Raw genomic sequence first — 25,085 nt, forward strand, 5'->3', positions numbered from 1 at the left:
TTATCCAACCATTGCCTCCAGCTCAGAACCGGTGTTATCCAAGCGCTCCCTCCAGCTCAGAACCAGCGTTATCCAAGTGCTCCCTCCAACTCAGAACAGAACCATCACACTGCTGCCTCCCCCACACTCACCCAGACCAGGCTCCAGCCCAGTCCTTGGCACAGTCCCAAACAGGATCACTCCCAAACAGTGCTATGGATGAGGCCACGCTGCTGGCTGCAGGTAGGGCTGCTGTATAAACACACCTTCCCATACCCATCTTATGTACCAGTTACATACAAAAATGAATTTAAAGGTATTGGTCAATCAGTCAATCAACTTGATACCTTGGCTAGGTTATCTGAGCTCTTCCTCAAACAGGCTGGGCAACAGTCCCTAAAGGCAAACTCGATTCGTATTTCAACACCAATCTGGTTTATGTTTCAGATGTCTGAAACAAGACCAGGCCAAATAACTGAAAAAACTACAATGACAATTTTATTGATACAAAACCACATGCAGAATGCTTTTCAAAGGTTATACTAAGACAGCAGGAAAACCTCTAATTCCTCATAAAGAGGGATATACAGTAATTTGTGAACTCAAAACACAACTCCCCTATTTTCTAAAGAAACAGTTGCTATCTAGCTTTACCAACTTGTGCAATTTAAAAATTATTACTATGCACATTTTAGTCAGTTTATAAATGCAGTCAAGAAACATGTGATTGCAAAGACATCTAAAGAAACATGGAAATACAGATGAAACTTCAATAAGTCATCTAAATCATCTATCTAAATCATCTATGCAGTGTTGCAGTATGAACTGCACCTCTATTCCTTCAAGAAAAGGTGTTACCTTTCTTTAAAACTTCTGAGATAACACTACATTCCTGTGCAGTATAGTCCATTGCTTTACTAAGTATTTAGTCCAAGAGTTTTCCTCAAGACATAGCATAAATATTTGTGTGTGTAAAAACTAGGCCATCACTATTTGTTTACTTCCTTCATTCCCTGCCACCTCCTTGGAACAAATATTGAGAGCCCTCTCTATAGCAGCCTATCACAGAGCACAAGGATTACGTACTTATTCCCACCATCTCCCTCTTCCCCTTTCCTTGCCTTTTTTCCTCCCTTCCTCCACCACCTCAAACTATGCATCTACGAAATCTCTTCTTCTTTTATTAAGCCTTAAGAGTTATGACAAAAACAGCTTAAACACAGCTGTATCGAAAACCTGGCATCACATTGATTTGCAACAGTTTGCCTATTTCTGTAACTCAGCTCCATCAATGGGCTCTGAAAAATTCATATTCAACCTCTCATCATCATATATACTAGAAAACACCTTGATACAACCTGCTAGAATCTATGTTCCGAGTTTTGGAGTTTTAAAAGAAGAACAAATGAAAGTTGAATACGAACCACTTTAAAACTTCCTGAAGTCATGCAGATAGCCTAAATTTTGTTTTCTTTGAACAAGAGTACTACTGTTCGACTACACACTGTAGTATGGAAGAGTTTTTGTATACATGCAATGCAACTGAGAGAAGAAAAAGTTTCATGGGCAGAATCTGTCACTAGAAAAGCCAAAGCAACTGAACCTGGAAAGAGGCAGAAGAGCTTCTAAGCACACAGGATCTTCTTCAGATCTGCATCAAAAGTAACAAATCTCAAGGTAACAAGAAGACAGGAACAAACACTCCTCAGTTTAACATCATGATGTTAATTATCAAACATTCTGAATTAAAACAGTGGTTAGGAGTGCAGGCAAATGTGCATGTTCTTTAAGCATTTCTAGGCCTATGTTAACACTTCATTTTTCTACAGGAACTTTTCTCAAATTGCCAGAAAGCATAAGAGGAAACAAGAGCAAATTAAACTCTTGTTTCTGTGACTGTCTCATTTGCAGAGGAAGTGCACAGCAAATAGTCTATGCAAGAAGAACTAAAGAAAGGAAGCTGGATCAATTAATTATGGATTGCATGGGAAACAGCCTTTATCACTAACTTTGCACAGACTCAGAAGTGTTGTGGGGCAGATCACTGAGATCAGTTCTTCATTCCCAAGAGCCAGAGTCAGCAGTGCCCTGGCAGCCAGGAGGGCCAAGCATGTCCTGAGGGCATCAGCAGCCAGGCAAGGCAGGGGATTGTCCCACTCTGCTCTGCAATGGGATGGCCTCACCTCGAGTGCTGGGGGCAGGTTTGGGTGTCTCAACACAATAAAGATCAAAAGCTATTTTTCCAAAGGGTGGCTATGAAGATGGTGAAGGGTCTGAAGGAGAAAGCCAAGAAGTGGATGAGGTCACTTGACTTATTCAGCCTACAGGAGACTGAGGGGAGATTTCACAGCTCTCTAGAACTTCCTAACAAGGGGAAGGGCAGCCACTGATCTCTTCATTCTGGTGACCACTAACAGGATCCAAAGGAACAGCATGAAGCTGTGCCAGGGAGGTTTAGGTTGGACACGAGGAAAACTTTCTTCACTCAGAGGGTGGTTGGGCACTGTAACAGGTGCCCCAGGGAAATGACCACAGCATCAGATGTGATGGAGTCCAAAAAGCATTTGACAATTCTCTTGGGCACATGTGGTAACTCTTGTCCTGTGCTGGGACAGGAGTTGTGCTTTCCTGCCAACTTAGAATATTCTATGACATATGTGCTTTAAGCAGGACCAGGAGCAGACCAAAGCACAGCATTCTCCCTGATCCAGTGGCTCTAAGGTGCCTACAGCTCAGTGCACCACACTCTTATTGTTTTCCAGCAAAGGATTTGAGTGTTACAGTGATGGTAATTGTAAGAAGGACCCTGACAAGGCACAATATGCCTTCTTTACTGTGCTCTGTTCATGCAATGTAGATACAGTCTTCAATTCTGACTGCACTTTTTCTTCTGGTTTTCCTCACCACAACAATGGCAGCCTTAGTGCTTAACTGAGTTTTAGTATTGGATACCACTGTATGTCAGCTGTGTCCCTGCTTCTCTCAAAAATGTGAGATATTGGACATTTCAAATTTGGGATTAACTACACGTGGGTAATGAACAAAGGTGAATCCAATATCACTTGAATTCAGTTTGGGGAATATTCATCACTCAGAAGAAGCAGAACCAGTGATTCTTCTTGAAGAACTGGAATTATTGGTTCATCAATAAAGGTCTTCATTCTTTTTTCTTCTGTCATTTGATATGCTTCTACAACACTGCATCCTACCTGAGCAGGGGTACTTTACAGGGGACTTTACAGTTATTTAATTCCACACCATAATTTTTGGTACAACCCCAGCTTCTGCCTTACTCTATAAAAGGGAATAGCACTTCATTTCAGTATGCTGCCTTTCTCTGACAATTTTTAATATGCCACAGGAAAGTGGGTGCCAATCTTTTTAAGAAAAACTCAAAATAGTTGAGTTGATTGAAAATCACAAGTGAAATATTGTTCCTAGGGACATTTTCTATTCTTGACTAGTAATGTCGATTTGCTCTTCCTAAATACTAGTTTATATTTAACCATTTAATTTGATATCACCTATGCTCTTCTATAATTTCAGAAAGCAACTAGCCATTCTTTCACTAAAAGGACTCCTGTAGTCTAAATGCAGTAAAATTCACCATGTTACTTAAGTACATTGCCATGCTTCCTGTAGGAATTATTAAATTGAAAAGTAGCAGTGATATATATAAATGCTACTCTGGGCATGACTAATCCAGTCCACACAATGGTTCAGGATACTGCAGACCAAAACTCTCATTATGTCACTTTCTTCCTAATGGCAACTTACACAAAGAAGAATAAATTGTTCTGGCAAACTTGCTCCCAGATTTGCCCTGTATGATGCTGCACAGAACCTCCCACACCCTGTCTGAAGGACAAAGGGGTGCCCTTCATGCTCCCCTTTTTTCCCACACCCAAGTCTCTTGACTGCCTCCTTTCTCTTCATCTTAGTGCCACCAGATTTGAAAATAAAAATAAGGATTAACTACTTGCAGCTGTCTCATTGTTCATTCTAGCTCTATAAAGTATTTTTAATCTCCTCTTCTTACTAAACTCCTCTTTTAAGAGTGTGATATCTATTATTCTTTGTGCATAGCCTAGAACAATGGAGTGCATTATTAACCAGCCCATGAGTAGCTGTCACCAGCACTATTAAGTGTATTTTATGTACAGAGCCCACACTGCATATATACACATACATATGAATAAACACACATCAGAGATATCTAATTAGGGAGCTCAATAAATTTTAAGAAGTGGAATTCCAGAACAGCTAATTTATCCTAGCTTATTTCTGCTTTTTTCCTCTACATACCAATGACAGTTCATTAATACATTCTCAGCATGGTAACAGGAACAGCTGTTAAATAATAAATGCTGGGCTGTATTATTTTCAGTAGGTGCTTCAGCAATCAAGCTCTGGGTGCCTAATTTCTAGCTCAGTTAGGAAAAATAACTATGTCTTATGCAACCAAGCAAAATACTAGGCATTACCCAAAGAGTAACAGAAACATCAAAACACCCATCGTAGAGAATTACTGTTCTCTGTGAGGAAATGTTGGAAACCCAATGCAAATCAACACACCAGAACCTCCTGTATTTCTGCTTTATTTAAATCAATCCACCCTCAGGCAGCACAACTCCCAGGTCTGTGCAAGAGAAGTAGAGAGAACCTCTAGGCAGAGGCACGACAAAGAGGCACCCTGAAGTCACACACACCAGAATCAGTCTGCAATATCATTAATCACATGCAACATGAAACCACATTCTAGAGCTAACTCCTAATATTCACCACTACCTTGGAGAAATATTCACCAGAAGAAAATCTTCAAAAGCGGGCAAGAATCTACAATATTGCACATTTCAAATTTTAAAATAGCTCTTAGTCAAACAGCCTAAAATTAGGAGAAGCTCATATTTGAGGAAAAAACCCCCTACATTTCATTTGGTCTGCCTACATAATACATATGGCATTTCCTAAACATGAGAATCAGCTTTGACTACAGAAGGCTGTTAAGCTACCAAGCATAAAAAACCCAAACCCAACAGCTACCATCTAACTTTTCCCCTTGCAAGGTGTCTTGATTGCCTTAATCTACAGACAACTGTTCAATTAAAAACAAAGTATTTAAAAACATGGTAAGGACTGCAAACATCCCTGTGAAATGTTTATATTATCAGCATAGTTTGATTTATGTTTTTAATTTTATATTTTAACAATCAAGTTTCTTAAATGCACTGTACTTCTCTGACAGTCATTTATCATTTAAGAAGAAAAATAAGAACCATCACCTTTCACAGGCTTTCTTGTTTGAAAAAATAGCCATTTTAACTATTAAAGCTACCACTAACTTAATAAAATAGTACACATAGTGGACTGCAGCATTTCCTTGTTTTAGCTTGAAATGTATTCACATGATTTACATCTGATTTACTACACCACCTGACTCACTATTCTGAATAAGATAACTGTTCTATCTCTCACAACAAGACCAAAATACATGAAATATTAATTCCCCACAGAAATTACTTCCCCAATAATTGCACAAAATTTCAGACTTATAGCATGCTTTTAGTTTCCTTTTAAAAATAAATGTTAATTTAATATTAAATAAACATTAAGAATAACTGATTGGGGGCTTTTTGTGTGCAAGTATTAGCTTTTCAAACAATCAAACTCTAAATGCAAAAGCTTATCACACATCTGTTAGAAGGACTGCATTCATTACTGTCAGCTATCAATCAGTCACAGTAGAACTCTCCTTAAAACATGAAATGTGATTTGCATAGAGCCCTGCTCACTGTTGCTGAGCACCAGTTAACAAATCATTCCTTTCATTTCAGGCTACAGTACCTCATGAAGTATTATCATAACTTAGAGCATCAGAATATTTGGAATTCATTACATTTTCTTGCTTTGTGCTACCAATGTGAAGGTGGTCAGGCACTGGCACAGGTTGGCTGTGGATGTGGATGTCCCATCCCTGAAGTGTCCAAGGCCAGGCTGGACAGGGCTCTGAGGAACCTGGGATAGTGGAAGGTGTCCCTGTCCATGGCAGGGGATTGGAACTGGGTGATCTTTGAGATTCCTTCCAACCCAAACCATTGTGTGATTGTATTATATTGCACCAATATAATGCAAACCTCCTTTGCTATGCACCAATCCTGCAAACCTCCTTTTTCCTCTGCAGTTCCTCAATAATCCTGAGGATTTTCACTACTATTTTTACATTGACAAGGGACTACCTGACTGAGGTTGTAACAACCAAAACTAGAAGTCTGGATAGAATTACTGCATTATGAAATACATTTATTTAAAATGACCTGAAGTTGAAAACAAAGAGCATTTTATACTGAATATGGCATACTGAAATGACTAGGAATAGCTCACATCTCCTGCTCTCCTGACTCTTATGAGTCAGCCATGAGTCTCATTACATTTCATGGTGACTTTTATGCCACATTTTCAGATTCATAGTACTTCAAACAAGTAAGATACAGATACTGGGGCTCACAATTCAGAAAAAAAAAAGCCCTCAAAAATTAAGCCTAAAGGACATGACACAGAAGAACAATAAGGAAAGACCAAGAATATCAACTTTTAATGATACCTAATGTGGAGGGATCTGTTATATGTAATGGAAATAAGGTAAAGAGTCCTCTGAGCCAGCAAGAACCAAGTTATCTTGAAGAATGCACAAACCAGCACCAGGCAAGGCAGGTGCACACCCAACACAACCACACAGCACCCCCACAGGAATGGTGCTTCCAGACCCAGTGTGCCAGCTCTGCACAGCACAACAACACAGCACGCACACAAACCAGCCTGGGTTTGGACAACACTGAGATTTCCAACACAGCTGAACATTTCTTCATGCATAGGTGATCACAAAATTGCAGTTTCAGGCTGTCTGTGGGGTAAGCAAAGTAACCCTGCTTACATTCAGATTACATTCAGTTCTTGCTTTCAGCCTTTAGATCTGCTAGAACTGAAATTATTTTCTTTAAGGGGGAGGGAGGGGGAGTTTAAAAAAAAAGCTTAGCTTTTTACTAACAAGAAGGGCTCGTGCAAGTTCCGTGACCTGAAACCTTGGCTACATTTTTCAGTATAGCAGGTAACAAATTAGAGGTTAGCCCAAGTCTGACATATTTAAAGAACTTTGACAAATGTCATATTACATTTTACAGGACAGTCACTGTCAGCACATTGTTTCAGCTATTATGTAGACAAATGGAATTTCATTCCCCTTACCTGATGCACGTCTGGTGAATCGGTTTACCGCTGGAGCTGAAAGAAAACAACATTTTGATTATTTTTATAGTACTCTAACTTGCTTCAAACACAACAATGTTCTACTTCATTCCAAGTGTGACAACTACAAACACCAGATAAGCATTATTTTTGTATTTTTATAAGAATCCATTTGTATTCCCTTTAACTTTTAAGTAGCTTTGCAGGAGATGGTACATAGTAACTAAAAAGCTTTTGTGACCATTTTCAGCTTTCTAAGAGTTACTGTTGCTTACTGCTGTTCATGAGCAGATGTGAAACATTTAGATCTGCATCTCCAATATTTATGGAGCGCACAGAAATTGGCATCTTGCAAACAATAATGCAAGCAGGGTATGTAAAAAAATTACTCAATTTTTACAAAACACACCTATTGGAAATCTGGCATTAAAGATACTCCTATAGAGAAAAAGATCAATTTGTAATCCCATTAAAACATCAACTTTTGCTTTGACTAACCTTTAAAACTCCTTAGGTAAGTCAATAACAATGCCAACCCCCACCAAAACCCCAGTGCAAATGTTTTATAGTGCCATCCTGGCACATCTCCAACTGCATGCTGCAAACATTTGTAATCAGACTCCTGTCTTGTTTCCAACTGGGAGAGACTGCAAAACACGACTTAAAACACATGGCTTTGCCTCTATTTCATTTCTAGTTTACCAGCTCCTTCAAGAGTTACTAGAGATAAAATAGATAAATAGTTTTATGTTTTGCCTTGCAAATACAACCTTCAGACTTCTAATTAGTAAAAACCACTGGTCTTGAACTCTACTTTCATGTGATGTATTAACTGCTGGAATAAAGAGCAAGAAGAAAATCTGAATGACCTAATTTCAAATGTGGGCAGCAGCCACATTAAAAATGTATGCCCTTACAGTGCTTATTAATATTCAACCTTAAAAACTGCTCTTCATGTTTACACAGAACTGAAAAATGAAAAGTATTAACCTTTTTATTTTAACCCACTGAATTTTACATGGGAGTTATGCATCATGTCTTGAACCCCTAAGCCAAGAGATAAAAATTGCTGAGAAAACAGAAGAGACAGTAACAACAGCCTGAGATGCAGACTGACTTCTTATTCCTTTGGGGACAAAAAACCAGAGCAAAGCTACAATTTGTGAACCACAGTCACAGATGGTTTGTACAAGCACATACAGGAGTGACAGGTCCAAGTGGCAAAAAAATACACTGGGAAACCCAAGTACAGAGGTTTGGAGTGTTAGCCACAAGGAAGGAAATAATGTTATTATTTGGTTAATAAGCTGTTACAAATCCCAAACAGGTGAGCACAAGAGTAACATAACCAGCAAAGTTATTCTGAAACATGAACTCTAATTCCCCCGAACAATTTTTCTTTAAATAAAAAGACAAAAAATGTAGACACATTTTTATCAAAACAGACAGCATATTTTATGCAACTGCTGTTTTGTAATATGGGGGCTGTTTAATCCTTCAGAACTGTTTATTTTGTCACCACTGTTCTGGGTCAAATTCATTTCAGGACATCAGTCATGACAGTCACCATCAGATGGCTGAGTTGTTTCCTCAAGCAAATAAATTTGCAGCAGGTCTCAGCAGACGTGTTCATATTAAAAAAAAATTGGAACCTGACATATTTTTAACAAGAAAGCATAAAATAATGTTTTGCTCCCATTCAGAAGCTTTCTCCAAACTCAGGGAGGGCTTTGGCTGTCAGTTCTGTACATAATCTGTAGATATGAAGATTTAACTCCTCTAGACAGCTACCTCAGCACATCAAAAAAAAAATGGAACATGTAGCATGAAACTAAGATAATATGAAACAAGTTACTGGGATTGTCAAAGAAAAAGGTTCTTTTTCACCTACATAATTCCAAATTCACTCTTTTATTTGGTTACAAGAAGCTTAGTTTATTGTGCAACAGATTTTACAAATTATTTACTGTTAGGAAAAAAAAACCAAGAATGTCAGAACCTTGATCAGCAATTATTTTTGAGCTTATGTTAATAATCAGTGTTTCAGCAGCAGCCAGACAAAGTCTTCCTGCCCAGACTGGGATTTCATGGAGGTCATCCAAATGTGTTACTGGGAGATTTAAAAACAGAATCCACAGTTCTTTGTCATGGAGCAAGTTGAACTACTCTCTATTTTTCTGGTAGCAAATCACAAAATACTTCTGTTGTCCAGAAAGGTGGAAGCATTAGCACACAAGAAAGTCTCAGATAATAATCATCCCTACGGGAATTTAGGTGTTTTCAGTACAAAGTAGATGAGTGGTCAAGCAGGTCATGTCTGGCAGGGTAAGCATAGTAAGGTGGGCAAAAGAAAGTCTAAGATGCATTTTTCTTGAGGCATAAAACAAATACTAAATTATCTTTCAAACATGTCAGAAGTGGAAAGTCTTGTCTCAGAAACAAATGGACAAATCAATGGCAGAAATATTCAGTGAGGGACATTAAATGCTCCTCCTGGAGCCACACAGCACCAGGAACAGCAGAGAGATTCCCAGGGAAGAAACACTACTAATTCTGCCTGTGATTACCACCTTCCCTGGATAGCTATTTTTAGCCACCATCCTTACTGAGATCTGAGTTAGGCTGACTCCCAGGTTTGGACTGAGATGACTGTCCTGATTCACACAGCTCAAGTGGAAGTGGCACCCAGAGAGACAGGGATGCCAGGAGACAGTCTTGGCATCCAGGCTGAATTATGAGGGCACCTTTGAAATCCCACTCACAGGACACAGGAATACTGTACTTAAATCCACAGGTTCAAATCCTGAGCTACACACACACAGAAGTGGTGCTTAGGCATTGTGATTTCCACCCTGCTGCGGCTCCAGCTGCTTCCCAACACTCTGCTCCCCTCTCCTCCATGTGCACACACAGTTTCTCAGGACTCTCAGAGCAGGCACAGCAGAGAGCAGCTGGCTCTGTGCTCTGCAGGCTGCCCAAGGGCTGCTCCCCACAATGTGAAACCCAGGCAGCCTTGTGGGAGGGCTGCCCCATCCCAGATACCAGGCCAGAGGCAGCAGTGCTGATGCAGGCAGCTCACAGCTCCGGCTTTCCAGCAGGACTAAACGTGGGAAGGGAATGAGGCAATGCCCACGTGGCTACTGAAGGTAACTCCACAGCAAAAATATACTTCATCTTAAAGGTTATAGTCACACTGTGCTGAGGGCTGGTCGCTCAAAATGATTCAATTCAAACAACTTGCTAGAAAAGTAACTCAGTAACTCGAGTGCCACACACATCCTTACTAACCTGTGCAAAATATAGAAGGAACAAAACTCATGGATTGCAAAACCTCACCCTTGTAAAAGGCAGGATTTTTCCCAATAAAAGGCATAAACAGACATACAGATAAATTCAGAATATGTCCAGTGACATTTAATATTTTTTACAGTATCAGAAAGAGTGCTGCATCATAACAAGTAATGTACAGCTGTGCACAGAGAATCTTGTTTACAAGCATGATGTCACTCCAATATTGACTGTGACTCTTCATGTTCTACTTTGTTTCAACCAAAATCTATTACAAACTTCACAGGGGAAAATAATCAGGGGGTGGGATGGGCATGTATGAGAGAGAAATGACAGAGGTCTGTATCCTGATAAGTTTTGATTAAATTACCATTTGAAAGTGCACAAACTTACATGACATATTCCAGTAGTTTGATTCTTAGCACTACATAAGAGAGAATTCCACAATCTGTCACTTGTTAGCAACTGAAATTCCTGTTTGAAAATCCTTGCTCGGAGAACTGTATGGAAGTACAGCTTCTGAAATATTTTGGCAATACAGATCAAGCAAGTAAATATAAATAATTGGTAAATGATCAAGAGCAGCATAATTTGTAAGCAGAGCAGGAAATGGGAGTCTGTGGGGGGGTTTGTAGAGAATCAAGCCTAAGAAGATAATGCTACGAAAGGATCCTAACTGGGCATCCTCCAGACGGTTAACCTGTTCTGATAGCCTGAGCTGTCTCTTTTTGCAAACTCACAATTTAAATCTTTTTGCTTCAGAAACTGCCAGAGATTCTTGTGCCATTAATGTCACCTGGAATAAGAAGCTAAAGGCAGCACAGACATTAGATATGCAGCCTTCCTAAGAAGTCAGGGACTGTAAGCCTGGGATTCAAGAAGAGGCTGTGCCTATCAGGAGCTGATAAGGACGTGCCTGAGCACTCTGACAGCCAGAGCTGTAAACTGGTGCTGCCTGCAGGTCTGCAAACCACAGCCAAGACACATCCCCAGGTGTGCTGCAGAGAGCAGGGAACCCCGCGTGTGCCCAAGCCAGGGTGAGCACACCCCACTCCCCGCAGCTGCCTGGGGGACAACAGGACACTGCTCACTCTCCTGCCACACTTCCAGCAACTCAAGGTGATGCTCTTTTAGAGAAAAACACACAAAGCCAAAATGCCTGCTCACAGTGACAAAGGCTGGCAGGGGATTAGTGATTAATCTTCAGTGTCAGTAAAAATTAGAACACTTTCCACAAACCTCACTTTGACTTACCCACCGCAATTTCTTCATATGGCAAAGGACTAAAACCCCTTAAAAAAACCCCAAAAACCTCAAAAATTAAACAAAGCTATTACATGTTTAAAATCTTCAATTTAGCACCCCATAGCCCCCAGACCCCATCCTTACTTATAAAGCAGGAATACTACTAATGTAGCTTAATGGATAGAGAAAGAAAAGAATCCACACCATAATGTGTTTTCCTTGTGTGGAAAGTGCAAATGCCCCAGGTGAGCTTAGGAAACAAGTGACATATCCAAATCATACATTTTTTTATATTCTTTTGAGGGCAAAAGTGTGTTAAAGCTCTCAAGGACACCACTGAGGTCAGTGGGTCAAACCTAGTGCAAATTTGGACAATAGGCTGAGAACCTGCTCTCAACACACTGTCTGATTTCATTACATTTGACTCTACTATTTTCAGTAGAGTTATTCTTGATTTACCTATGGTCCTTTCATCATATACCTCAAAATCCCAGGCTAAATTTTAACTGATGAGGATCATGGGCAGTATATGTTCCACCTTTTCAGTTCCAAGCTTACCTATTTCTCAAAGGTCTCAACTTTCAGAAAATTTTGAATTACACTTATTGCAATATTACGCTAATTTATATTCACTTGTCTTCTTTCACAAACAGATTATTAATTAGAATGACCTAATCAGAAAAAGGGAAAATCAAATCTAAATGAATGCCTCTCTAAAATAAATGCTTTAGTCAGATTCATGTTTTTATGTCCCAAATGGAGGAAACAGAGTTAACTCCACATTACAATGATAGGCTGGGACACCATGGATAATAACAATAATTTGGAGCCTTTCTAATTTCCCTCCATCACAGGAAACTTTTTAATTTTAGTTCAGGATTAATCCAGGTAGAATGATTGTTTCAGAGGCTGAGACCAACACAAGACAATACAGTTATGTTAATGCACCTTCACACTGATACAAAAATCTCCAGGAAAGCATGACAAACTCACTGACAGTTTGAAGAAATGACTCTGACAAAGGGTTGCCAGGTCTATGGAGAATGGCTCTTGTCTTTTCTCTGTGAAAGGACATGACAACCGTGAGGCGTGAGAAGAAGGGATGAGCACAGCAAATACACAGCTATTATCTGGAAGACAAACAGTCCTGGCAGTACAGTAGTTAGAGCATAGCTTTCAAAATACTTGTATTTCAACCTGGAAATTTAACAGCAATGGTAATATTTCAATGATGAAATACATAAGTTATGTTTTATTATTTCCCTTACCAAATAAGTCAGTCTCAGAAGAGGATTTTTTTATTAAAAACAAAATGGAAGAACAACAGCACATAGGCTTGGCCTTTACACAAAGAGAAAAGGTAAACCACAGCCATAGGTGCTTCCTGTATGTACCAGTCAGCCAAAGAACCTGACAGGTTAGACAGCAACACTGCCCCAAATTTCCCAATAAACAAATCTTAACATCTCAAGAACATGTGAAGCCCACTCCAAAGCTCTGACTAACCTCAGTGAAGAACACTCACAGTTCCTAAAAGGGCGGGATCTGCACACAGAGGGATCTGGCTCCATGCAAAGAAAGGTGTGCTGTTGGAAGGCATTGCAAGCACACACTTTAGGAGGAAAGGGCTCCCTAAGGAGTTGAGTCTGCTCTGTAGCCAGGGAGACAGAGTGCACACAGACAGGTGCATTCCCATACAGAGCAGAATGCAGGCAGTGAGGCATGAAGGTATCACAGGCTTTCAGTGAATCCTGTAGACTCACTGAGAAGCCAAAGATGAGGGAGAAACAACACTATAGTGGCAGCATTTATGTGCTACTGGGAGAAAAACAGAGAGAGAATTATTTGCCTGTTGCAAGAAAAGTAGATGTTGGCAAGAAAAAATGGCTTCATCTCATGGGATGGCTTAAAATATATTTATTTTTCAATTTAAAATGACATTTAGAGATTTTAAAACCATCTGTACCAAAACAAATACATACATAATTATTGCTGTCTTTGCAGACATCAATACATCTATAAAAGGATTGAAATGCACAGAAACAAGAATATCTCACTGTATGCATCTGCTGAGGTACAACTGACTAGCCTGTAGTTCCCCAGGTCTTCCTTTTTTTCCCATTTTTAGAAAAGGGGCTTATGTTTTCCTTTTTCCAGTCAGTAAAACTTCACTGACTGCCATGACTTCTCAAATTTGATGGACAGTGGCCTAGCCACTTCCCTGGACAGTTCCCTTGGAGTCCATGGATGCATCTCATCAGGTCCCACTAACCTGTGCACATTCAGGTTCCTCAGAAAATATTGAACCTGGCCTCCTACAGTGGGTGATTCTTCATTCTCCCAGTCCCTTCTGGGACTTGAAGTCTTCTGCAACTTGAGTGCTGTGGCTGGAGAATTTGCCAGCAAAGATTAAAGCAATAAAATTGTTGTGTACCATGTCCTTCTCCATATACAGATAATCTCCTATTTCCTTCTGGAGAAGGCCCACATTTTCCCTGGTCTTACTTTTATCACAAACATATCTATAGAAGCTTTCCTTGCTGCCCTTGGTATCCCTGATCAGACTTACTTCTTTCAGGGCTTTATCTTTCCTAACCAGTTTTCCTGGCTGCTCAGACAATCTCTCTGTATTCTTCTCAGGCTACCTGTCCTTGCTTCCACCAGCTGTAGGCTTCTTTTTTGTGTTTGAGTTTGTCCAGGAGCTCTTTGTTCATCCACAGAGGCCTCCTAGCATTTTTACCAGATTTTCTCTTTGTTAGGATGCATCACCCCTCAGCTTGGAGGAGGTAACTCTTGAATATTAACCACCTGTCTCAGGCTTCTCTTCCCTCCAGGACTTTCTCCCATGGCACTCTATCAAGCAAATCCCCAAATAGGCCAAAATCTGCTCTGCTGAAGTCCAGGGTATTGAGCTTGCTGTGCACCCTGATCACCACCCTCAGGATCTCAAACTCCACCACTTCATGGTCACTGCAGCCCAGGCTGCACTGGAGAGTCACATTCCCCTCCAGATCCTACTGCTGGTGAGAACAAAGTCCAGCACAGAACCTCTCCTTGCTGGGTCCCCTGTCCCTTGGAGGAGTTACCACCAAGGCATTCCCGGCATGTCCTGGAATCGCTTTTGCTCTGCTGTGCTGTCCTTCCAGCAGATGCTGGGGTGGATGAAGTTCCCCATGAACACCAGTATCAGAAATAAAGTGACCCCCCATGGCAGGGAGAAAGACAAGGAGGACTCCATGGATATCAAAGGGCTAATTAATTACTTTATTATACTATGCTATTCTATATTATATTACATTAAACTGAATCTGCACAACTACCCAACTTCACTCAACTGCACAAAATCTCATGACTGAAACCCAACAGTCCCAACACACACACACACGGATTCAATTGGTCAATTAATCAAAAACTCACACCAGAATCCAATTACAAATTCCCTTCAGGTAAACAATCTTTCACAGTGCATTCCACTTGTGAACAAGAGGGGCAGCAATTGAGATAAGAATCGTTTTGATCATTCTTTTCTCTGCTTCTCTCAGGTTCAGAGAATGTGAATCCCACACACCAGGAGTTCTGAATGTGAGAACACCCATAGAGGACCTCCTGTGCTTCCTGGCCTGGCAGCTGTAGCAGACCCCAGTGCAATGTCCCCTGTCCCTGCCCTCCCTTTAATCCTGACCCACAGGCTCTCTCCTCTTTCCCCCAGACTTTGCTCCATGCCCTCCAGCTGGTCACTGCCATGAGGGCAGCACCCTCCCCTCATGTCTCCTGTCTGTCCTTCCTAAAGAGCCCTGTCCTTCCATTCCAGCACTCCAGGCACAGCAGCCATCCCAGGACACAAGATCACAGCCCTGCAGGGGTGTGCACATCTCTGCCTCCTCCTGCTGATCCCCTGTGCTGTGTGTGCCTGCACAGGGCAGTGAAGCTGGGGCCCAATGAAACCAACTCTGGCTGGAGTTACTCTGCAAGTTGTTTATTTAACCTGTCAGAACACAGAACCTTGAAAGTGACGTAAATAAGTCTCTCCTACTTACATCAGTTAAAAAGATTTGAACTCTTATGAATAATTGATGCTGTATGTAATTACAAACACTGAAAATAAAAAAATTAAATAGCTGCCTGATATGTTAGACCAATGACCCAACACAGTGAAATGGGCTGTCACAGCTCATTATTGGGAATCAAATGCTGATCTTTTTCCACCTAAACAGCTTGATCAAGATTTTAGGCTTTTTTTTTTTTTTTTAGTTTTTACATCTATTCTTTCAGATTAATGTCCCTTGTTAAAGCAACGAAGTGAAGATGTTGATGAGTTTTCTATGCATATGTATCCTGTTACTTAGCATGTTTGTTCTTAGAAATTCATCCTCATTATTGCTTGTGACCAGTACACTTGGTCATTATCTGATTAAAAGTAATCAGTGATCTAGATAAGAGGAAACAAATATATAAAATTTATAGCAATATTTCTAATCTTCTGTAATACCACAGGGCAAAAAAGTTAATTTGTGTTAGAATTTGTCTGTGTAGAAGCAGATGTGTACATCTGTGGAAATCTTGGTTTGGAGCACTTGCTGCCCTCAACCCTGGATTACTCAGGATGTATGACGAAAAGTAGTAGTGTCAGAGACAATACCTTTTGTAAAAAATGCGTATTTTACGATTGGCTTTTCGCAAATATTAAAATAAATACTATATGTGTTGTGTTAGAAAGTAATGCTGTATTAATTCTCTTAAGTAGTGTGTTAAATATAGTTTTAGGTTACATCAAAATGTTAAAACAAAAAACATGCTATGTAAGATACTTTTTTTTCTAAAGAAAGGACTCACACTGAGATAGCAGCCACAGGACACCTAAATCTTTCAGAGAAAGAGAATTTATTGCTCTCTTATCAGAAGAAATGAACTTCTTCCTGCCTTGCTCAGCCATGAAGACACCTTTTAGGATTAAGAGGAAGAAGCTGACAATGACCAGACAGAATCCTGTGTTTGAATGGAATTTATGCATCATGTATGAGGTGTATGAACATGCAACAGGTTATTGTTTTTAAGGGTTAATCCTCTGTTAACGTGTGTCCTTTTTCAGGCTTGTACTGCCCAGATAAAGGTACTCGGACGTCCATAACTCTTCGTCTCTATTGTCTCATATTGTCCTAATCCAAATTGTCCAAATTATTATTACTCTAATTGTATTACTATTTTTATAACCATTTTATTACTATTAAACTTTTAAAAATTTAAAAACAAGTGATTGGCATGTTTCACACCTTTTGAAAGGAAAACTGAGCCTAAAAGTACCAATGGAATAAATGTCTGAGGGACAGATCAGCCTTCCTGGGCCATGCCCTGAGTACAAAGCCCCAGTCCTTCCCACAGGGCCAAGACTCCAGACCTGCAGCCCTGCTTCAGCAGGGGGTCACTACCTAGAAGATTCTGTTTTTATTTCTGCCCTAGCAGAATATGTTGGGCTTTTCTTGTTTGTTGAGTTTTTTTTAACATGATCACTACACCCAACATCACTAGCAGTGACATCCTGCTTTGCTAATTTATTACCATCTCCAAGGGATATTCTGCTACAGGCAGAGCACGGCTTACAATTGCTACCAAACAATCTGACAGAAAACGTCAGTAATGCTTGCCTTCTTACCATCTCTAAATGGCTTCCTCTCACTTGAAATTTCACAAGCTATTTTAGGAATATTGTGGTTATTTGCTTTCTAACACTGCTGCACAGGCATTTAGATCCATTTCATGTTCTTTTCTGCTTTCTAATTTTGCTGCCTGGAGCATATACACTAATGTATGCATGTTCCCTATCAGAACACAAGAAAAACTGGTAATTCTGCCAAAGCTCTACCAGCAATGTCCAGATCAGCTGGGATCCTGTAAAGGATCAAATTGGCATAATTGCTTCAGGTTCACCATCTCATGAAATAAAAAAATCTGTACCCGTCCTTGAAACAATATTTCTGTCAAACTGAAAACTAGAGCACTGAAGGTTTTACATGAATGACTTGTTCTCCTGATTTCCTTCTCTTAGCCATTACATAACCGTGCTTTAGGTCCTTTGTTGGGGGGAGGGTTGGTTTGTTTGATTGGTTTATTTTTTACAAAATTTTGGCCTGTCTTTGTCTCTTGACAAGATATATTTATTACAAAGGAATAACATTGCAATCTCACTGGTGGAAGTGGGCTGGAGAAGATGTCAGTATTCTTCTCTGAAGGAGTGTACTTTTGTGTAGAGTTTATAATTATCTCATCTATTTTATATCATTTGACAATGGTGAACATAACTGCTTTCTCCCATACACATTCATACTACCCATGTTTAATCTAAAGCCTCAAAGCTTTTGAGACTCAGGTTTTCCTACTATTTTTCATGTTTTCATCACTTTGCTATCAGGTTATTACAACAAATCCTACTTGGGCAAACACCACTAAAACTTTCCAAAGCAAAGATTTTCTACAAAGACTCTGCTTGGTTCCTAGGACTGCCTTGGCAGAAATGTGTTGTACAAAATACCTTGATGAAGAAGTATATGAATATGTATAATCTGCAATCTGCATTGCCTGCTTATTCACTTCCTGGTGAATCTAAGATTTTGGATTTGATGCATATTTTAAAGTTTCCACATTTTAAGAACATTACGTACTTAAAGGGAGTTTCTCTTGCATTCATGATAATGAATTCTCAGCTATTCAGATCTAAAATAGACAATTTTGTTAGCTTTCAGATAATGAGGCAAAGCACATTTTCCACATTTGGTTTTAGAGACAGGCTGAGAGATGTACCTCATCAGAAAGCACAGTGACAGTAAAGAAAAAAAATTTAAAGCCCAAACCCCAAGTGTTATTGCTTTAATATAATGAGAACAGCTGCTTCAGAAAACCAATTTGAAAAAAACCCTACCCAAACAAAATAAATATAAGCATCTAACTGGAAAATCCATGGCCAAAAAGGGAAGCTCTTAAGAAATATCTTGTCCTCACTCCTACCACAGAGAAGCAGCTTGTGGGTGATACTGATGGCAGGACAGTGCTTCCTTGAATACAGCATGCTGAGTAACAAAACATCTAACAGTCCACAGGCAGAGCCTACCACCCATTTCCTAATCAGATGTTCCACTGGTTAGACTACAAATAACATAATCCCCACTTTAGACAAACTGTCCATGTCTGGCAGCCAACCAAAGCAGTTGGTGAAACAGTACCAAATGAACAAGTCCCAGTACCCTCACACCAGCTTGCAACACACCTACTGAAGTCACCTAACTTGGTGGCTGACACCTTCCCTAAGCTTCTGAGAACAGGTTTGGGATACTTCTGGGTTTTGTTTTTCTGTTTCCAGCTAATGCCTGTACTCTTAGGCTACAGACCTGGGCAACACCAGCAATAAAAGCCTGGGCTACAAAAAACCTTGTGTAAAGATCTGAGAGTTTGAGTCAAAGGTAGGAGAGGAGGGAAAAGACAAAATTCAAACTATTTCACTGTTCCCTTCCCATATACATGCAGTGCTAAATTACTGCAAGCAGCTACAGGGGATGGCAGTGAATCTGCTGGCCAAAGCACCCTCTGTGATTTGGCCTTTACAGCTCTCAGGGCAAGTGAATAAAGCACAACTGGTGCTGGCAGCTGCACTCACTTCAAAACAGGCCTTGGATACCATGACAGCATCTGCTCTCATCTACCCCTGCACACGTGTGGGACAACGGGAGTCCAAGGAGAAGGTGAGATACAGATTCAACTTGAGTAATACAGGCATCTACTTCCCTTTCCAACAGTCAGAATCACTACCCACATCCACAAGACCTCCGATGATCTCTAATTATAGAGAGCCCAGGTGTGGTTCAGGTTGACTTTAATGAATGGCTGTATGAGCCATGGAAGGGCATAGAGAAATTTACCCAAAAAGCCTGGTGACAGTGATACCTAAGTGACTCCACAAATCTTCACAGGCTTAATTTTTGAGTTAGCTGCATGCTGGCCTGTTGACATTGCTTCAGCAGCAATGCAATCAGCTGCTGCTGAAGATATGGGAGATGTCCCAAAGCAACTGAAGGACGGCAAATAACAAGAAAAATCCATCAACAGTGAGCTACTGTGACTTAAAATAAAACAAATTTTTGTTCTCTCTAAGGAGCACCACATTGACATATTATGCTGTCAACAATGAACTGAGGATCTTACAAATGGCACTTCCAAACTGAACAGCTGGGAGTTGTTCTCCCCTGACGTGGGCAGGTAAAGAATGGTGACAATCAGGGATAGCTACTTTCCAAGTGACCAGGCAGGACTCAGACCCATTCCCTTGTGAGATCCATTGTGATGGCTAACAACTGACCAAAGAGCAAACAGAGCATGGGCCTCATCTCCATGATCACACCATCCTGATCCTGAAATTCTTCCTGGAACGTTTAGCCCTCAGTTTTCAATCATGTTACGCTGTTGTCACTCTCTCTTCTAGCAAACGCAGGCATGCAGAACATGTTGCAGCTCACAGCACAATACGTTGCACAGCCCAGTTTCTGTCTCCTACTCAGTCATGATAATTTTGTTGTATCATGATACATACATTTATACGACCATGATCAAACACAGACCCAAGCTGCTGCATGTGACTGTCCCAGTGCCAAGAGGCAAACAGCACCTAACATAGTACATGTAAGTCATTTAGCATCTTTTTCCAGGCCTACACTGTTTTTCTCTTCCACAGTAACAACACAGAACATCCCCAGAACATTCCAGGACTACACCCTGACTTGGTGGTAAGATTTTTGTGCCCCAAAGGTGTAACTTGTGCATAATGATGCCAAATATTGCCACTTGAGCCTCTTTATGTATCTAGTCTTTATTCTCAAACTGCTTCCTACCTGTGCCTCAATTATGAAATCTTTGAGGGCAAATAACTCATTTTTTCAAGAGAATGGAGAGGTCAGAGAGATCCCACAGCTGAACAGACCTTATAGATTAATAGGACATCCCTTTTCTGTTCTGAACAAATTGACTCATGCAAGTGAGCTGAGGAGTGGCAAAGGAAACTGCAGACACCCATTTATTTCAGTACCTTCTGTTGTGTTCATGTGAAACAGAGATTACTGGCAGCACCTGAACAACATTCCCTGGGAAAAGGGGTATTCAAAGCACAGATACAAAGATGTACCTTCTATAATTTCTTTTCTTGATACTGCAGTAATGTTAAAAGCACCTCACAATGTAAACTAAATCCCATTATGTCTTTCAGCTCCATTACTTGTGGATCACATTCAGAAATGTCTAGTAATGGCAGGTAGTGGATTTTTCAGCATTTCTCTGCTTTGCTCAATACTTTGGGCAGCACTTGAAAAGTTGCATCTCTTGTAAGTAAAGTTCAGCATCACAGTCACTTTCACACCCATTTTGTTCTTTCCCTGGCTAGGGATGCTTGAGAACATTGTCCCGACTTCCTTCAGTAACTATCTGTGAGATTCCTAGCAGGGGCCAACTTTCTGTGACTCTTGATAGCAAAACTCTCCAGCAGGCTGATTAGTCATCAGGCAATGAAATAATTCTTGGCATAATATAACAGTCTTCCAACAGAGGGCTTTACAAAACAAAAAAAACCAACCAAACAAAAACCAAACCAAAACAAAAAAACCCAAAAAAGAAAAAAAAAAAAAAAACAACAAAAAAAACCTACTATGCTTCCACTTCAGATTCCATAGCAAAATTACATGTGATCATGACACCATTACCTGAAATACAGCTACAGCCAACCATAGCAAATGGGTTATGACCCAAAGACTCCTTTCCTGTAGACCCATCCCAGAAGTCCAACACACACTTTCACACTGTCTATTTACACTTACCTACCTGGGAATATGATCCAAGATTTGGGTACTGACCAGGAATATACAGAGCTAGAATAAAGGCAGACTAGCAGATGCAGATAATCTGGAATATTGCCAGACTCTCTGCTCTGGGAAATGGCAGAAATGCTTTAATCTGTGTATGACAAAGTGCTGCTTGTCCTGATAGTCTTCCCACAACCTACACTGCCTTTCAAGAAATTCTATTTCTTTGAGATCAGGTAAACAGAAAATGTCGAGAGTGCATTAAAAAAGGAAAAGAAAACACTGCCTGACTGGGTACATGGCAGACTAGCAGCCCACACCTCTGGAAAAAAAAAGTCCTACTTTCCAGGCTATGCCATATTCCAAGGGCAAGCACTAAAATTTCTTCTCTTGAAGCCAAGACAATGTGCAAACAAGCATGCTGAAAAGCAGACTGGCCTAGTGATCTGGATATTCAAGTATCCACAAAGATACACTGGATATTCAAGTATACACAAAGATCTTCACCTTACTGGAAGATGCATGCTTTACATTAAATCCTCAGCAGAAAAAAAACCCCAATCCATTTTTGTAAATTAAATTGGAATTTTCTAACATTTCTGTCTTGCTTTCTCAAAAAAAAGAAAAAAAAAAACCCACACAGACTGCTTTAGGAAGTTTCAGAAATTAAAGGACATTCAATTCATAAGTCAGGATAAATATTGCTTTTCAGTTACATTCCCAGCATTCACATTAGGTTACTACAAGTGAAGATGAGTGGATTATTTTGGGCAAGAAAAAAATAGATGAACACTCTTTGTCTTAATAGTGGATTTTTTAAAAAAACCCATGAAGTTACAAAAACAGACAACTTTTTTTTTATAAGAAAAGATGGTGACTTAAGACTAAAAATTTATTCACCTTTTATAGGCAGAGTCGATAACAGCACATGGTTGAAGGTAGGATTCTGTAACAGTCACCTGGCAGGAGCCCATGCTAACAGCCACAAGCACCTTTTGTATAAACAGCTTGGTAAATGACAATCAAGTAATGCAATCTCAGGTTTATTACACTTTTAAGGGCAATCTTTGTAGCCTAAACAAATCATAGGGGTCTCCTCTGTTAAAAGGGCTTTGCTGATTGCTGAGGTATTCCTGCACCTTTCAAAGATAAACCCATCATTTTCTATATGTGGCCATAAAAAAATGATGCATCAGACAAAAAAATTCTTAAATTCTTGCATCAATTGGGCCCTGGACTCCCAAGATACAGAAGTTTTTTTCAAGAATTATAGGCAAACAATGACACAAGAGCCCTTCACAATCCTTCACATACATACTGCTACAAGATCCCAGCAGGCTGGGAATGGCAAATATTCCATTTTGCCAATTTACAGCCACTAGTGCAAATTACTCAAAGGCACACAGCAAGACTGTGACACACATAAACATTTAACCTAATTTGTCTTAACTCTCAGAGCCCTATTTTTAATTTGTGGATCATTCTTCTTCCTTAAAGGATAGTTACCAAGGGATGAGATTAGAATAGACAAAAGCCTAGCCTTCAGTCCAAATTCCTTTGTCTTGTGGATTTCATCCAGACCCACAGAGTATTAAAATAAATTTTTTCCCACAATTTTTAAGTACTTCTTATGACTGGTAGGATATGGGAAGTTAGTTACCCTCCATTACTATACTACACCCTATATAACAATTAAAAAATGTTTTTATCACTAATTTGATGGACTACAAGAGCTTCATCAGGCCAGTCTATTAAAAACAGACAAGTATGTATTTCCTATAGCATATAGTTTTATAGGCAGGTGTTCTTGTATCACGACCTTAAAATTTCTGTAAGTATTATAGATTATCACCATCCACTTTTACAGACATGCCAGTAATTCTGATAAACAGGCCTCTTTCATTTGTTTCACACCTCCACTTCAAAGCTCTTCTTTTTGCTTTTAAAATAAGCAGTTACTTAGAAATCAAATTAGTTCCATAAAATACGTGGGATCTGGCAACAGAAAATGCAGTCAAATAAAAGCAACATGTATTATCTTAGATATCAAAACTACTGATCACCAAAAGCACTTTTTTAAAACTGAGAAGTATGATTAAAATTTCTTTTGATTCAAGCAGGAAAAGAGTGACAGGTTTGTATCCAGTGCCAAGTTCCACCTCACTTTCTCACTGGAATTTGTGTAACTTTCTAACTACGAGCTACAAAACTTCAATCTTCTTTCCACTCCCTGAAGCTCAATCAGTTAGATGCATCTGATCCTCACTCTAGGAACACAGAACCCCATATCAAACAGTAACTACACAGGGAGAGGTTATCCTTAGAAAACCTTGCAACTGCTCAATCTCTAAAACACATTTTTGTGCAAGAAAGGCATAAGGCTAGTTTTAGAGGGGGGAAAAATTGTACCTAAAATGTACTGCATTAAAGGCTCTCACTAAAAGGAAAGCTAAATTCATTCCTTCATCTGGAAAAAAAGTAGTTCTACAGCTCTATAAACTGTTTTGTCCTGGAATGCAGAGCACAAGTTAAACAGTGTCAGTTCCTGGCCAGAAGTAAATATAAAGTAGGGTTTCTGGAATAAATGTGTACATCTTATTGGCTCGGTCTTTACATTTTTAAAGCAGCACATGTGTTTATACTCTGACCTTTGTACATTTTCCAAATGAAAACAAAACAAAAACATCCAAGCAATACATCTAAGTATCTTCAGCAATAAGGAGGCTCCTGTTACTTTCTGAACATCAGTCACAGTCAGGCAACTGCTCCAAGTGTCACAGCAATTACATTTCTATTCTTGATATTTAGGAAGAACGAGTGTTGTTCCACGGAACCTTGCCTGCAGTTTTAAATCGGTTTCAGCAGAAGCCATTCAAACACTGGAAACAAGCAAGGGCAAGTTCATTTTGCAAGTGATACACAAATTCCTTAACAAAGGAAAAAAACTGAACTTGCTCCACCATTTTCCAATGAATTTAACAATGAGAAAAGCCTCACAAGAATGAACTTTCTAATAATATGTGAAAAATAGAAGCTGATACCAAACTAGTACCTACCATGAAGGACAGGTCACATAAATTCATTCTTGGCCTGCCAGCTGATCAGTACTAGACATGCTCAATATCAGTATTAGATGGCTCTGAACCAGACACTCAGGTGCTTCCTCCACCTGAACACTGTAGTGCACCTTTAGGAATCCACTGAATCAGACTCAGCTTTGCAATGGTGCAATACACACTCCATGCCATGTATCCACTGCCTCCTCCAGGCCATCAAACTGGATTGTTCTCATCCCAGCTGAATTTAAACTGGTTTAGGGCAACTTTGGGAGGAAACTCCAAAAGGAGTTCCTCTATAAAGCAGATTCAAGCCCTTCCCCCTACTGGTTCAGGAAAATATTTCCTTGGAGAAAAGAGGAAAAAACCTGTTTATTTAACAAGCAAAGCATTCACAGGCATAAAAAATGAATAATATTAAACAATAAAACCTCTCTCTGTT

General features: G+C 39.8%; 1 protein-coding gene across 1 annotated transcript in view; it reads right to left on the minus strand.

The window, feature by feature from the left end:
* The window catches only part of PRKAR2B (protein kinase cAMP-dependent type II regulatory subunit beta), a 76,674-nt gene that overhangs the window by 38,694 nt on the left and 12,895 nt on the right, over nt 1–25,085 (minus strand). The window contains exon 3 of the mRNA XM_031059018.1: nt 7,222–7,257. Within this exon, the coding sequence (XP_030914878.1) occupies nt 7,222–7,257 (36 nt within the window). The remainder of the gene's footprint in view (nt 1–7,221; nt 7,258–25,085) is intronic.

This window comes from Geospiza fortis, unplaced genomic scaffold (assembly GCF_000277835.1).
Source record: "Geospiza fortis unplaced genomic scaffold, GeoFor_1.0 scaffold424, whole genome shotgun sequence".
Lineage (NCBI taxonomy): Eukaryota > Metazoa > Chordata > Aves > Passeriformes > Thraupidae > Geospiza > Geospiza fortis.